We start from the raw sequence: 12,417 nt of genomic DNA, 5'->3' as shown, positions 1-12,417 counted from the left end.
ACTGGTAAAACTATTTGCTATGCAGCAACAACAACCAAGTCGATTTTAAAGCAACTGGTAAAACTATTTGCTATGCAGCAACAACAACCAAGTCGATTTTAAAGCAACTGGTAAAACTATTTGCTATATAGCAACAACAACCAAATCATTAGATTGCTTAAATATATGCCATAGTTCTCATAACACTTTGAAATTATACTTAATTGATTTTTAAGCAATATAATTTAAATATAATTAGATACATATTTAAACACACTTACTACGTCGTATCCTATATTAATTGAACTAGACAGAAGGATATGGTCAAATTATTGCAACATTACTCTCACGACTTTTTGACCTCGTAGCTCCTGTATTTACGCACATAGTATGAAGAAGCAGATTTATAAAATTAGTATTATACAATTTAGAAATTGAACACATTTTAAGTGTTCTCTATAGCTCTGAAGGGTCCGGCGTTGCCCGTGGAAATAAAATGTTGAAAATTGTGTCCACAAAAATTTCAGCCCAATCGGTCCAGTCGTTTGGCCGGCTTTATGCAACATATATATATATATATATATACCAATGTCTTGTTTTATTATAAAAACACACACATCTTTAAACACATAATTTACAGCTCTGCTTTATATGTAAGATATTTACCTATTTTTCTGTCTAGCTAGATTGTTTTTAACCTAACCTATATTGGAACATGGATTATGTATAATTACATAAGGTTGTAAGAAATCACGCTCCTCTGACCCTTTAATAAAAGTAAATTCAACTTAAAGTCTGACCGCGTCAACCTTGTTGCAGCGGCTAGTCCTATTAAGCATCTGCTTTATTTACCCAATGTCCAGGCGGTACAGTACAAACTGGGACCGGAGGTTGACCCGGCTTGGAAATTCAAATGTACTACGGCTGCCCGTGAAATATAAGAAGAGGGGGAGGGGGGATTCCACAACTTCCGTAGTAATACTGACGTTGGAAAATATATGTATGCAATCTTTTTACCATTTAACTAAATGAAATTGAGTTTTGCAACCTTTCATGTTTTTTTACTATAAATTCTGTTTGATCAGATAGTCTAAGTTTAAAATACCAAAGCTATAAGATATAAGATATAAGATTTAGAAAATTTGAGGTTGTGGCAAAAATTCAGTAATTCCTAAGTCTAATTAGAAAAATCAATTTTTTTACGATTGAAAGGCCAGTACACTGCACAGAGTTTATACATAGTTATAATGATAGATATCTCCAAATGAACCTATTAAATTCATTATCGACTGTAGTTATTTAATTACCAAACGGATTTAATTTTATAAAGGATTTGAGTTTTTCCCTCGTACTCAAATTTTCTAATCCCTATATCTTTGCATACTGATGGTTTAAACCTTTATATTTCATGAACTTAGAATAGTTTAACTTAAAACATTCATAGTTTAAAATTTCTAAGGTCTACGACATTGGATTGAAAAGATAAAGCGAACATCAGAGTTTGTGGCAAAGATTCATTTTTTTAGTTTTTTAAATCTCCTATATATAGATATATATCCGGTATCTTTCGTAATAATTATCTCTCTATGAATAAGTTAGTGCTCATTGTTATGTTATATGAACAGATCTGATACAAATCTGATTAATATCTCTCTCTCTCTGTCTCTCTTTCTCTCCGCCCCCTTCGGTTGGAATTTTAGAGGAAACACGTGAACTTACAAACTATTTCATAGTTTAAAAACCGTCTTGCTCAAAAGCCAATTAAATAGAAAATTTTTCTAATGTTTGATTTTTTGTAAGAGAGATATCTCGAGAAAAAATATAAAATAAAACATATTTTTTCCTTGCTGGACAATATAATTGTTTTGATATAAAGAAACTTTTTTTTCTTGTATTAAACGTTACAATGTTTTACACCGAAAAATATTCTCTATTCTCCTGTTTCCTTGTCTCCTGTTTTTCATTTTATTTAAATCATTTTGTAAATGTATTGTCATGTATTGTATTCCTGTCATTTCCCCCCTAAATTCACTTCCCCTTTTCTTTTGTAGAAATCCTTTTATATTTGGTTCTAAGACTTTTTCCTCCAGAGCGATCATAGATGTTTTAAATATTTGGTTGGAAATAACAATTTTTGTGTGCACAACAAACGTGGTGAATTATGTTTAATCATCTTTGTTTCTACTGGCCTGTCTAAAATATAATAAATCAATAAAATCAAAAATAGATCATGTAAGGTTTGAGAAAAAAAAAATATTTAAATTAAAATTTCCCACATCATACTATGTTTTTTGAGTTATATGTGCATATTTTGGCGTTAAAGCTTGGAGATAATCTTGAGATATGGGACGCTCTGAATATGCGTTAGTCAACATACGAAAACCGCAAAAATACGATAACAAATGCGCAATTTTTTTCTCGTAAGACTGCAAAGATTGAGAAACTTAGATCTATCAAAATTTTACAATTCTGTAAATCCTGTTTTGATATCACTGATTCTGATGAGGAGAATATAAAAATGAAAAGACGGCATTCAAGCAGCAGTTCACTTCCACGCAAGATGTCACTGAGAACATTTTCAAGGCAAGAGAAGTGTCTCTGTGAAACGAAGCCGAAAAAATTCAGGAAATCTTTTTACGACATGACTTATCAAGACGAAACCTGTACAGCTATTGTTCATACAACAGACGGTTGGAGAGTGCCTGTTTACTTCTTAGGTCTATCGGCCATTTCTATGCCAATGTATGAGGCGTTCCTCGAATCTTCTGAAAAGGTTGTCACGTTTAATTTATCTGTAAGATTACTACAGATTATTTCAGATCTGGCATATACTGGAGCTTGTGACATTCAAAAGGAGGAATTAGATGAAGCAATCATTGTTGCCCACAAGTACAAAATTTTCCATCTAGGCTATATGTGCGGAGAAATGTGTTTGAGCAACTTGCGCATCACCAACGCATTAGAGACTTATCGAAAATCGTCCCAGTTTCTGTGTGAACATTACGCTCAAAAGATCAAGAGGTTCGTCACTAGAAATTTTTCCGATTTGATCAAATTGGATTCTTTCAAGGTAAATCATTTTAAAGTATGATACATATTAAGTTTTGAATATTTTGAAATTTGAATCTCTTAGGAAGTAACCCCAGAAGAACTTTGCAGTTTTGCTTCCGAGGATGAGGCATGTGTTAAAGAAAGCGAAATTCTTGAGTTTATTTTATCCTGGGCTAAAACTAATCGTATTAAAACGATAGAGCTTGGCATGGTTCTAGAATATGTTCGGTTTACTAAACTGTCGCTCCACGATTTCTATTATTTTGTCAACCTGGATGCTATGTCACCTTTCTGGCAGAAAACAGAGCTTGTCGATTCCCTTGAGCGTACGAGAAAGCTTCATGAGGCCCCTGTTGCAACCAGAAGATCAGGTGAGAAATTTTTAATTCATAATCCATAAAAACTTGTACATGATGTAATTATAAAAATCATAAAAGCTTGAATTTTAGCCTCTCAGCGTAGTTTGCATGTGGAGAGTAGTAGAATACCTAGACAAATTTTGCTTTGTATGGGAGGATGGGCTTCTCTTCCTGCTGGGCCATGTAGGTTTATAGAAACCTTTAATCCACTGACAAACAGCTGGAAGGTTATGGATTTCTCTCTACCCTACTGCAGAGCATATCATGGTCTAGAGGTGGTTGGAAACAAGGTAATTATAAGCTGAGATAGCTTTGTTATTGTGTACGTTTCCTACAAATACATCTAGAAAATCGATCTTTTCTTAATTAAGATAATTTAGTTTTAAGTGTTGAAAATTTATATTTCAATCAGTTTTTAATACCATTGACAATAAATGGATCATGAAGCTTTTTTTTAGATTTGCCATTGTTACAAAGGAATTAAGTCTTTGCTACAACCTCAAATTTTCTATTTCCCATACATTTACAACCTGATGGTTCAAACCTTTGATATTTCAAACTTGGATTATTTGATTTGACAGAATTCATAGTTTGAAATATCGACGATCCATGACATTGGGTTCCAAAGATACATGGGTTAGAAAATCATAATTTGTGGCAAAGACTCGATTACTTTTCATATAAATTCCTAATAACTATGAAAAATCCCTTGAACCTATAGTTTCTTTATTCACGTGTTAAGGTGTACATAATTGGTGGATATGATAGTAACGGACCCGTTTATCACAATTCTAATTGGTGCTTCAACCTAACAACAAAGGAATGGAACGAACTTTCTCCGATGCTGGACAAGAGATGTTACATCGGAACAGTTCTATTAGAGAATCGTATTGTTGCTGTCGGGGGACATGATGGCAGAATGAGACATAGGAGTGTAGAAGAATATGATCTTGGGACCAACCAATGGTATACACTTCCTCATCTCAATACTCCAAGATCAGATCTGGCAGTTGTTGTTTTACAAAACAAAGTTTACGCTATCGGTGGTTTCTCTGGACAGGTGATTATTAACAGATTATATTACAAAGAGAAAACAAAATATAAAGCTTTGTACATGATAACTGATAAGAGATTTATCTCTCATACTACCCCAAACCACATACATAATTAATAATGATCATTATAAAAATTCTGATTTCCGACGAGTTACATTTCATATCGGAATTGAAGAGAACCAAAGACTTGTTGTTTCAGATATTTATTCTATTTATTCATATTAGGAGGTTCTGAGTACTATAGAATGCTATGATCCAGTATCCAAGGTTTGGGAGATAGTAGGATCTCTCCAAAGTCCTAGGTCAGGGATAAAAGCTGTGGTAGTTGATGATAAGATTTTTGTCCTCGGTGGGTTTAATGGAACGGATAGACTTAAGAGTGTGGAATGTTTCTCTCCAGGTTTGAACAGACTTCTGTTCCATGATGTGCCGGATATGCTCCAAACCAGATCAAACTACGCTGTCTCAGTTCTTGAAGGAAATATTTTTGTATCAGGTATATTTTACCAGTTTGAACAATATAGATTCTATTTATGTTAACAACTAAATTCTATTTTGAGTAAGCATGGCATTTTTTATATTTTCCATATTTCTGATATATACACAAAATTTAATATTTCACTTTCATACGTCCTTTTCATTATCTAGAATCTTTGCTTGAAACTAAACCCAATATTTCTATTAGGTGGGTTTTCTGAGCCTGCTGTTATAGGAAAGTGTGAATATTACAACCCAACAACTAATAGATGGAACCTGGTTGAAAATATGATTGTTGAGAAATCAGCCCTCAGCCACATACCTATATCATATCAGAACACTGAGAATATGTTTGAGTTTGTTTGAGATTTTTTATTCACATATTTTTTTAAACAATAGTTTAAAATTTTAGTTAACCTAGTTATTATGACTTTTAATGTTTAATTACATATAAATATATTTTTCATTCTCCTGTGTCTGATCTATTAATTTGCTTTACACTCAACATGTACTTTTTATATTTAATCATATTACAACGAAGATTTTTTTGGGGGTTTCTCCTTGATGTATACTATCTGCATCTTACTTGTATCCTATTTATTGTATATTTGTGTATTTTGATTAATTACTAGCTGTATCTTGGCTATATCTATACTTGTACTCTTGCAGTATCATAACAGAATCCCACCTATATCCGTGCTGCATCTTGGCTGTATCCTCTCTGTAAGCTAGCCGTATTCTGTATTCATGCGTATTTTTAGGTGTATTCAAATTGTAAAATGTTGTATCTTTGTTATGTATGGTTAGTGGTTACTGTATAATATACATTTTTAACCACGTATTTCAGAAGGAATAAAAGGTTTTACAGCTAAGATCTTTTTATTTTTGTATCCAATACGAGAATTTCTAGTTCAGTTTTGTTTACTGCAAATAAATACACACAACTAACAAACACTCAAGTATATGAATTATTTTTCGAATAACCTAACCTTAATCTATATAGATTGATTAAAACCAAGTTGTCCGGGTCTAGGTTTATATTGAGAAACCTTAAAACCAAGTTTTTCGGGTTTAGTTAAATATTAAGAAACCCTAAAACCAAGTTCTCCTGGTCTAGGTTTATATTGAGAAACCCTAAAACCAAGTTTTTCGGGTCTAGTTGAATATTGAGAAGCCATAGAACCAAGTTCTCCTGTTTTAGGTCTATATTGAGAAACCCTAAAACCAAGATCTCCGGGTCTAGGTTTATATTGAGAAACCCAAAAACCAAGTTTTCAGGGTCTAGGTATATATATTGAGAAACCTAAAACCAAGATCTCCGGGTTTAGGTTTATATTGAGAAACCCTATAACAAAACTCTCCGGGTCCAGGTATATATTGAGAAACCCTAAAACCAAGCTGCCCGGGTCTAGGTTTATATTGATAAACCATAAAACTAAGTTCTCAGGGTTTAGGTATATATTGAAAAACCTAAAACCAAGTTCTCCGGGTCTAGATTTATATTGAGAAACCCTTAAACCAATTTCTCCAGGTCCAGTTATATATCAAGAAACCCTACAGCCAAGTTCTCCGGGTTCAGGTTTATATTGAGAAACCCTAAAACAAAGTTCTCCGGGTCTAGGTTTATATTGAGAAACCCTAGAACCAAGTTCTCCGGGTCTAGGTTTATATTGAGGAACCCTAAAACCAAGCTGCCCGGGTCTTGATTTATATTTAGAAACCCTCCAAACAAGTTTTAAGGGTCTAGATTTATATTTAGAAACGATTAGACCCAGCCCCCAGGTCTAGATTTACATTGAGAAGCCCTAGAACTAAGTTCTTAGAATCTAGGTTTTTATTGACAAAACCCTGAAACCAAGTTCTCTTATTCTAGGTTTATATTCATCCTTAAGTTGCCGGGCTGAGATTGAGTAGCAACAAAGTTTAAAGAAATAATATTGAAGAAAAGATTAATTAAAGAACAGAACTTAAATTATTAAACTTACAATATTTTCCTCCCAACCTTCATCCACAACTTGAAATCAACTTCTTTAACCGAAAGAAAAATCTTTCCAATTGAATTTAATCATAATGATGGTAAATTAAACAATTAAAATCTGGGATTTATTCATTCACACAATAATAAGATTTTTAGTTGTTTCTTCGATGTAATGTTTTTTTAAATCAGTCAAAAAATAACTGATTTTCTATTAATAAATGTTTAACTATATACATAAAACTAAAACAATATTACACAAATTTTTATGATTTTATTAGTGTTTGTTTTCTTCTAAACTTTAAAAAAATCGAATTTTTAAAAGGAGAGAGGTTTTTAATGTTATCCTATTAGGTCCCTTTCAATTTTGTCCTCGTTATATGTTAGCCGTTTCGACGTCTTATATTAACATTATTGTCCCAGCCGCAACAGGGGTCAATATAATTCCCAAAAAAGCTGATTTTCTCGATCCCAAAATAATTTTTTGCCCCTAATTTTGAAAAAAAAATGCCCCCAATTTTTAAAAAAAATTTAAAAAAAATGCCCCCAATTTTTTTTTAAATTATCATGTAAAAAAAATTTGCCCCCAATTAAAGAATTTGCCCCCATTTCTTTCAAATTTTTCAATCCCAAATGGGATTGAAAAGGGAATTATATTGACCCCTGAGCCGCAGTGGTTTCTCTGGACAATATTGTGTAATATGTGAATTATAAATATAACGAAGTTTAAGAAATAATTAATCGAAAGGATCAGTCAAAATTAATACAGAAGTATAGTCGCGTGTTCAACATTCATCAATTTCTTCCAACCTACAATATTGAAGTTAATGAGCTGAACCAGAGTTATTATATTAACCCGGTTTCTTGACATGACATGTTTGGATTAGTATCACGTGAAAACACTTAAAGGAACTGATTACCCGCCTGAAACATTTTCTAATCCGTGTATATTTGGAACCTGAGGGTGTAGATATTTGTTAGTTTAAACTTTCACTATTTGATCTTTAAAGGTCTAAGACATCATGTTGCAAATATCTAAGAGTTACAAGATTAGAAATTGAGGCAAGTTATACAATATATTTTGATACTCTCCTACTAACATGATTCTCAATCTGAATACTTATTCTAGCCTAGGATCTTAACCCGGAGCTCCTCACCTCAACCTTGCTCTTCACCTAAACACTGCTCCTAACCTGAACCCTGCACCTCACTTAAACCCCCCTCTTCACAGGAACCCTACTCCTAATCTTAACCCTGTTCCTACTCTGAACCCTGCACCTCACCTAAACCCTGAACCTTACAGGACCTTGCTTTTTACAGAACCGTGCTCATCACCTGAACCCTGCTCCTTACAGGAACCGTTCTCAGCACTTGAGCCCTGCTCCTTACAGGAATCGTGCTCATCACCTGAACCCTGCTCCTGACGGTGTGTTCTGCAGTAATTTGCATTACAATGACCGAAGATATAGTGGCGTTTAGTAAAGAATGTCCTACTGCTCACCTAAACCCTTCTTCTCACCTAAACCCTTCTTCTCACCTGAACCCTGCACCTCACCTGAACCCTTCTTCTCACCTGAACCCTGCTCCAAACCTAAACCCTGCACCTCAGCTGAACCTTTCTTTTCACCTGAACCCTGCTCCAAACCTTAACCCTGCACCTCACCTGAACCCTGCTTCCTCACCTGAACCCTGCTCCTCACCTAATCCCTGCACCTCACCTAATCCCTGCACCTCACCTAAACCCTGCTCCACACCTTAACCCTGCACCTCACCTGAACCCTGCTTCCTCACCTAATCCCAGCACCTCACCTGAACCCTGCTCCTCACCTAATCCCTGCACCTCACCTGAACCCTGCTCCTCACCTGAACCCTGCTCTTTACCTAATTCCTGCACCTCACCTGAACCCTGCTCCTCACCTGAACCCTGCTCCTCACCTGAACCCTGCTCCTCACCTAATCCCTGCACCTCACCTGAACCCTGCTCCTACCTAATCCCTGCACCTCACCTGAACCCTGCTCCTCACCTGAACCCTGCTCCTCACCTGAACCCTGCTTCTTACCTAATCCCTGCACCTCACCTGAACCCTGCTCCTCACCTGAACCCTGCTCCTCACCTGAACCCTGCTCCTCACCTGAACCCTGCTCCTCACCTGAACCCTGCACCTCCCCTGAACCCTGCTCCTCACCTAATCCCTGCACCTCACCAAATCCCTGCACCTCACCTGAACCCTGCTCCTCACCTGAACCTTGCTCCTCACCTAATCCCTGCACCTCACCTAAACCCTGCTCCTCACCTGAACCCTGCTCCTCACCTAATCCCTGCACCTCACCTGAACCCTGCTCCTCACCTAATCCCTGCACCTCACCTAAACCCTGCTCCTCACCTGAACCCTGCTCCTCACCTAAACCCTGCACCTCACCTGAACCCTGCTCCTCACCTAATCCCTGCACCTCACCAAATCCCTGCACCTCACCTGAACCCTGCTCCTCACCTGAACCTTGCTCCTCACCTAAACCCTGCACCTCACCTGAACCCTGCTCCTCACCTGAACCCTGCTCCTCACCTAATCCCTGCACCTCACCTAAACCCTGCTTCTCAACTGAACCCTGCTACTCACCTAATCCATGCACCTCACCTGAACCCTGCTCCTCACCTAATCCCTGCATCTCACCTGAACCCTGCTCCTATCCTATATACCAGATGCAGCTCCGAATAATAGAATCTGCATAATCAAATCCTACTTCTCTACGGATGGTCCCGGAAATGTTTTGTCAAATTGAAAAGAAAAACAAAATAAAGTTTCCCCTTCATACTCAATATTTAATAAGGAAAAAGTTGAGATAAATGAACATTAATATTTCACGTTTTTAAGACAAGGTTCCGACGTTCCTCTTCAAACTTTTCAAACAGAGAGGGACAAGGTAAGGAACTATAGTAGAGAGGGACAAGGTTATGAACTATACTAGAGAGGGACAAGGTTAGAAACTATACTAGAGAGGGAAAAGGTTAGGAACTATACTAGAGAGGGACAAGGTTAGAAACTATACTAGAGAGGGACAAGGTAAGGAACTATACTAGAGAGGGACAAGGTAAGGAACTATACTAGAGAGGGACAAGGTAAGAAACTATACTAGAGAGGGACAAGGTAAGGAACTATGCTAGAGAGGGACAAGGTAAGGAACTATACTAGATAGGGACAAGGTTGAAAACTGTACTAGAGAGGGACAATGTTATAAACTATAGTAGAGAGGGAAAAGGTTGAAAACTATACTAGAGAGGGACAATGTTATAAACTGTACTAGAGAGGGACAATGTTATAAACTATAGTAGAGAGGGACAAGGTTATAAACTATACTAGAGAGGGACAAGGTTATAAACTTTACTAGAGAGGGACAATGTTATAAACTATACTAGAGAGGGACAAGGTTATAAACTTTACTAGAGAGGGACAATGTTAGAAACTATACTAGAGAGGGACAAGGTTATAAACTTGACTAGAGAGGGACAATATTAGAAACTATACTAGAGAGGGACAAGGTTAGAAACTATACTAGAGAGGGACAATGTTATAACCTATACTAGAGAGGGACAAGGTTATAAACTATACTAGAGAGGGACAAGGTAAGGAACTATACTAGAGAGGGACAATGTTATAAACTATACTAGAGAGGGACAATGTTATAACTGTACTAGAGAGGGACAAGGTTATAAACTATACTAGAGAGGGACAAGGTAAGGAACTGTACTAGAGAGGGACAATGTTATAAACTATACTAGAGAGGGACAATGTTATAAACTATACTAGAGAGGGACAATGTTATAAACTATAGTAGAAAGAGACAAGGTTAGAATACACAATTTTAGAGCGGTTCTTAATTTCTAAATTAAAATAAAATTGAATACATTTAGGCTGTAACTTGTATTCTGAAGATTCTAGAATTCATGAAACCTGATGTAAATTGAAATAAATTAATAATAAAACAATAAATAAATAAATAAATTTGTTTCTCCTTTTTTCTTAACCTGTAGTGTAAGTGTAAGTATTAAATATAATATAGTTTATATGAAATCTAATATACATTATATTCAAGTTTAAATCACCATGTGTTAGTCTTAGTGCTTGGTATATCTAGAATTTGATATTATTAATTCTAACCACAGATTGAGAGAGAGAGAGAGAGAAAGTGAGAGACAGAGAGAGATATAGACAGATAGAGAGAGATATAGACAGATAGAGAGAACACTGCAAACTAACCAGGAGGAGAAGGTCAATTTCAATTGACATTACTGTTACAAATTTGTGACTACGTTTCTCCTCTAGTTCTGATTTCACGCACTAGTGTAAGAAAAGCAAATTCAAAATGAAAAAATCAAAACATTTCTGTTCTTCTCAATAGCTGTTCAATAAGAGGTGTTATGATTGAAAACATTTATAAAACTTCAATCTTACGTGGATTTTACATTAGTTTGACGTGAGAAATAAAGGTAGAAAGAGAGAGCGATTGACAAACCTCAAATATAATTTGAAACATAAGTTAACTCTCTCTGAAACTATGAAATATGGAAAAGAAAAACGACCTTAGATCAACCTTAGATCAATTTTTCGTTCCTGGAATGTAAATATTTTTCAATTAGAATTGCACTCTTCAATCTCGTAATTATCTAGTTAAAAGTTTAGTGACCGTAAACTCTAGATACTATTTTTTCCCATTAAATGTAGACTTTTCGTATTTGCTTTTCATACTATTTTGTTGGGCTATGTATTTCGAATATTTGAGAATAGATAAAGTCGGTTGATTTTGAACCAACTATATAGAATTTTATGTGAGTCGTGTGATGTCCCACAAAACAATTGGGCCTGATCGGTTCAGTTTTTTTTACGTTAATTTGATAAGAAAAAAGAAATTTTTCGTTTTGTTTCAAACTATCTGAGGGGCCCGAAGTTTCCCGTGGGGAAATTTTTTTTTAATTTTAAAAGAAAATTAAGAATTTTTGTACCCTGAGTGTCCACAAAAAATTTCAGCCTGTTTGGCTGGCTATACGCAACACCAAGTTCTATATTATATAGATATAAAGAATTTGGCGTGAGAGCTCTCGACTGGATGGGAAATGCACTATTTCTCTTGTGTGGATTCATAAAAATATTGTCATAAATTTGACTTTTGAATAAACCATTGTGTTCCCGTAGAACTCAACCTTGTTATTGACATTTGAATAAAGAAATCAGAGAAGTTTTTATTTTATTCAGAAGAGGGGATAAAACCTGGCTCTTGTTAGCAAGGTGGGGTGGGCATAGGTTTCAAAACTTTGAAAAGGGGGGTATGGGTTTTAAAAAAATGGGATGTGGGGGGAGAAGATTTTTCATTGATGAATAAAATTGGAACACATGTTGATATTTAATCCCAAAACGGCTGACATAGGTTTTATCAGATTAAGTTTGACATATGACGTATGAGTACGGATCTCTCAACTAGGATTAGTTTGGAGATCTCAACTAGGATCAGTTAGAATAGTTAGAAT

General features: G+C 35.5%; 2 protein-coding genes across 2 annotated transcripts; one reads left to right on the top strand and one right to left on the bottom strand.

Annotated features, from left to right (window-relative positions):
- The first annotated feature begins 2,357 nt into the window (after positions 1-2,357).
- LOC111703407 (kelch-like protein 10) lies at positions 2,358-5,372 on the top strand. The gene is made up of 6 exons (XM_023475340.1): positions 2,358-3,049; positions 3,113-3,401; positions 3,480-3,679; positions 4,132-4,449; positions 4,670-4,940; positions 5,130-5,372. Exons 1-6 carry the CDS (start codon positions 2,498-2,500, stop codon positions 5,285-5,287), a joined length of 1,788 nt encoding a protein of 595 aa, XP_023331108.1. The 5' UTR covers positions 2,358-2,497; the 3' UTR covers positions 5,288-5,372.
- Positions 5,373-8,193: 2,821 nt separating this feature from the next.
- Positions 8,194-9,563, bottom strand: LOC111703406 (hyphally-regulated protein-like). Its single transcript, XM_023475339.1, has 3 exons — positions 9,515-9,563; positions 8,863-9,460; positions 8,194-8,329 (listed from the first exon to the last, which is right to left on the bottom strand). The coding sequence occupies exons 1-3, from the start codon at positions 9,561-9,563 to the stop codon at positions 8,194-8,196; spliced, it is 783 nt and encodes a 260-aa protein (XP_023331107.1).
- Between the last annotated feature and the right edge of the window lie 2,854 nt (positions 9,564-12,417).

This window comes from Eurytemora carolleeae, unplaced genomic scaffold (assembly GCF_000591075.1).
Source record: "Eurytemora carolleeae unplaced genomic scaffold, Eaff_2.0 scaffold547, whole genome shotgun sequence".
NCBI classification, from domain to species: domain Eukaryota; kingdom Metazoa; phylum Arthropoda; class Copepoda; order Calanoida; family Temoridae; genus Eurytemora; species Eurytemora carolleeae.
This window is presented reverse-complemented; position numbering and strand designations above follow the sequence as displayed.

What these genes read in the sequence shown, in the direction of transcription:
- LOC111703407 (XM_023475340.1), top strand. Translation starts at nt 2,498, where the DNA reads ATGAAAAGACGGCATTCAAGCAGCAGTTCACTTCCACGCAAGATGTCA. An exon ending in TCAAATTGGATTCTTTCAAG is followed by an intron (nt 3,050 to 3,112) that starts GTAAATCATTTT and finishes TGAATCTCTTAG; the next exon opens with GAAGTAACCCCAGAAGAACT. An exon ending in TGTTGCAACCAGAAGATCAG is followed by an intron (nt 3,402 to 3,479) that starts GTGAGAAATTTT and finishes CTTGAATTTTAG; the next exon opens with CCTCTCAGCGTAGTTTGCAT.
- LOC111703406 (XM_023475339.1), bottom strand. Translation starts at nt 9,563, where the DNA reads ATGCAGGGATTAGGTGAGGAGCAGGGTTCAGGTGAGGTGCATGGATTA. An exon ending in AGGTGAGGTGCATGGATTAG is followed by an intron (nt 9,461 to 9,514) that starts GTGAGTAGCAGG and finishes TGCAGGGATTAG; the next exon opens with GTGAGGAGCAGGGTTCAGGT. An exon ending in AGGAGCAGGGTTCAGGTGAG is followed by an intron (nt 8,330 to 8,862) that starts GTGCAGGGATTA and finishes AAATTACTGCAG; the next exon opens with AACACACCGTCAGGAGCAGG.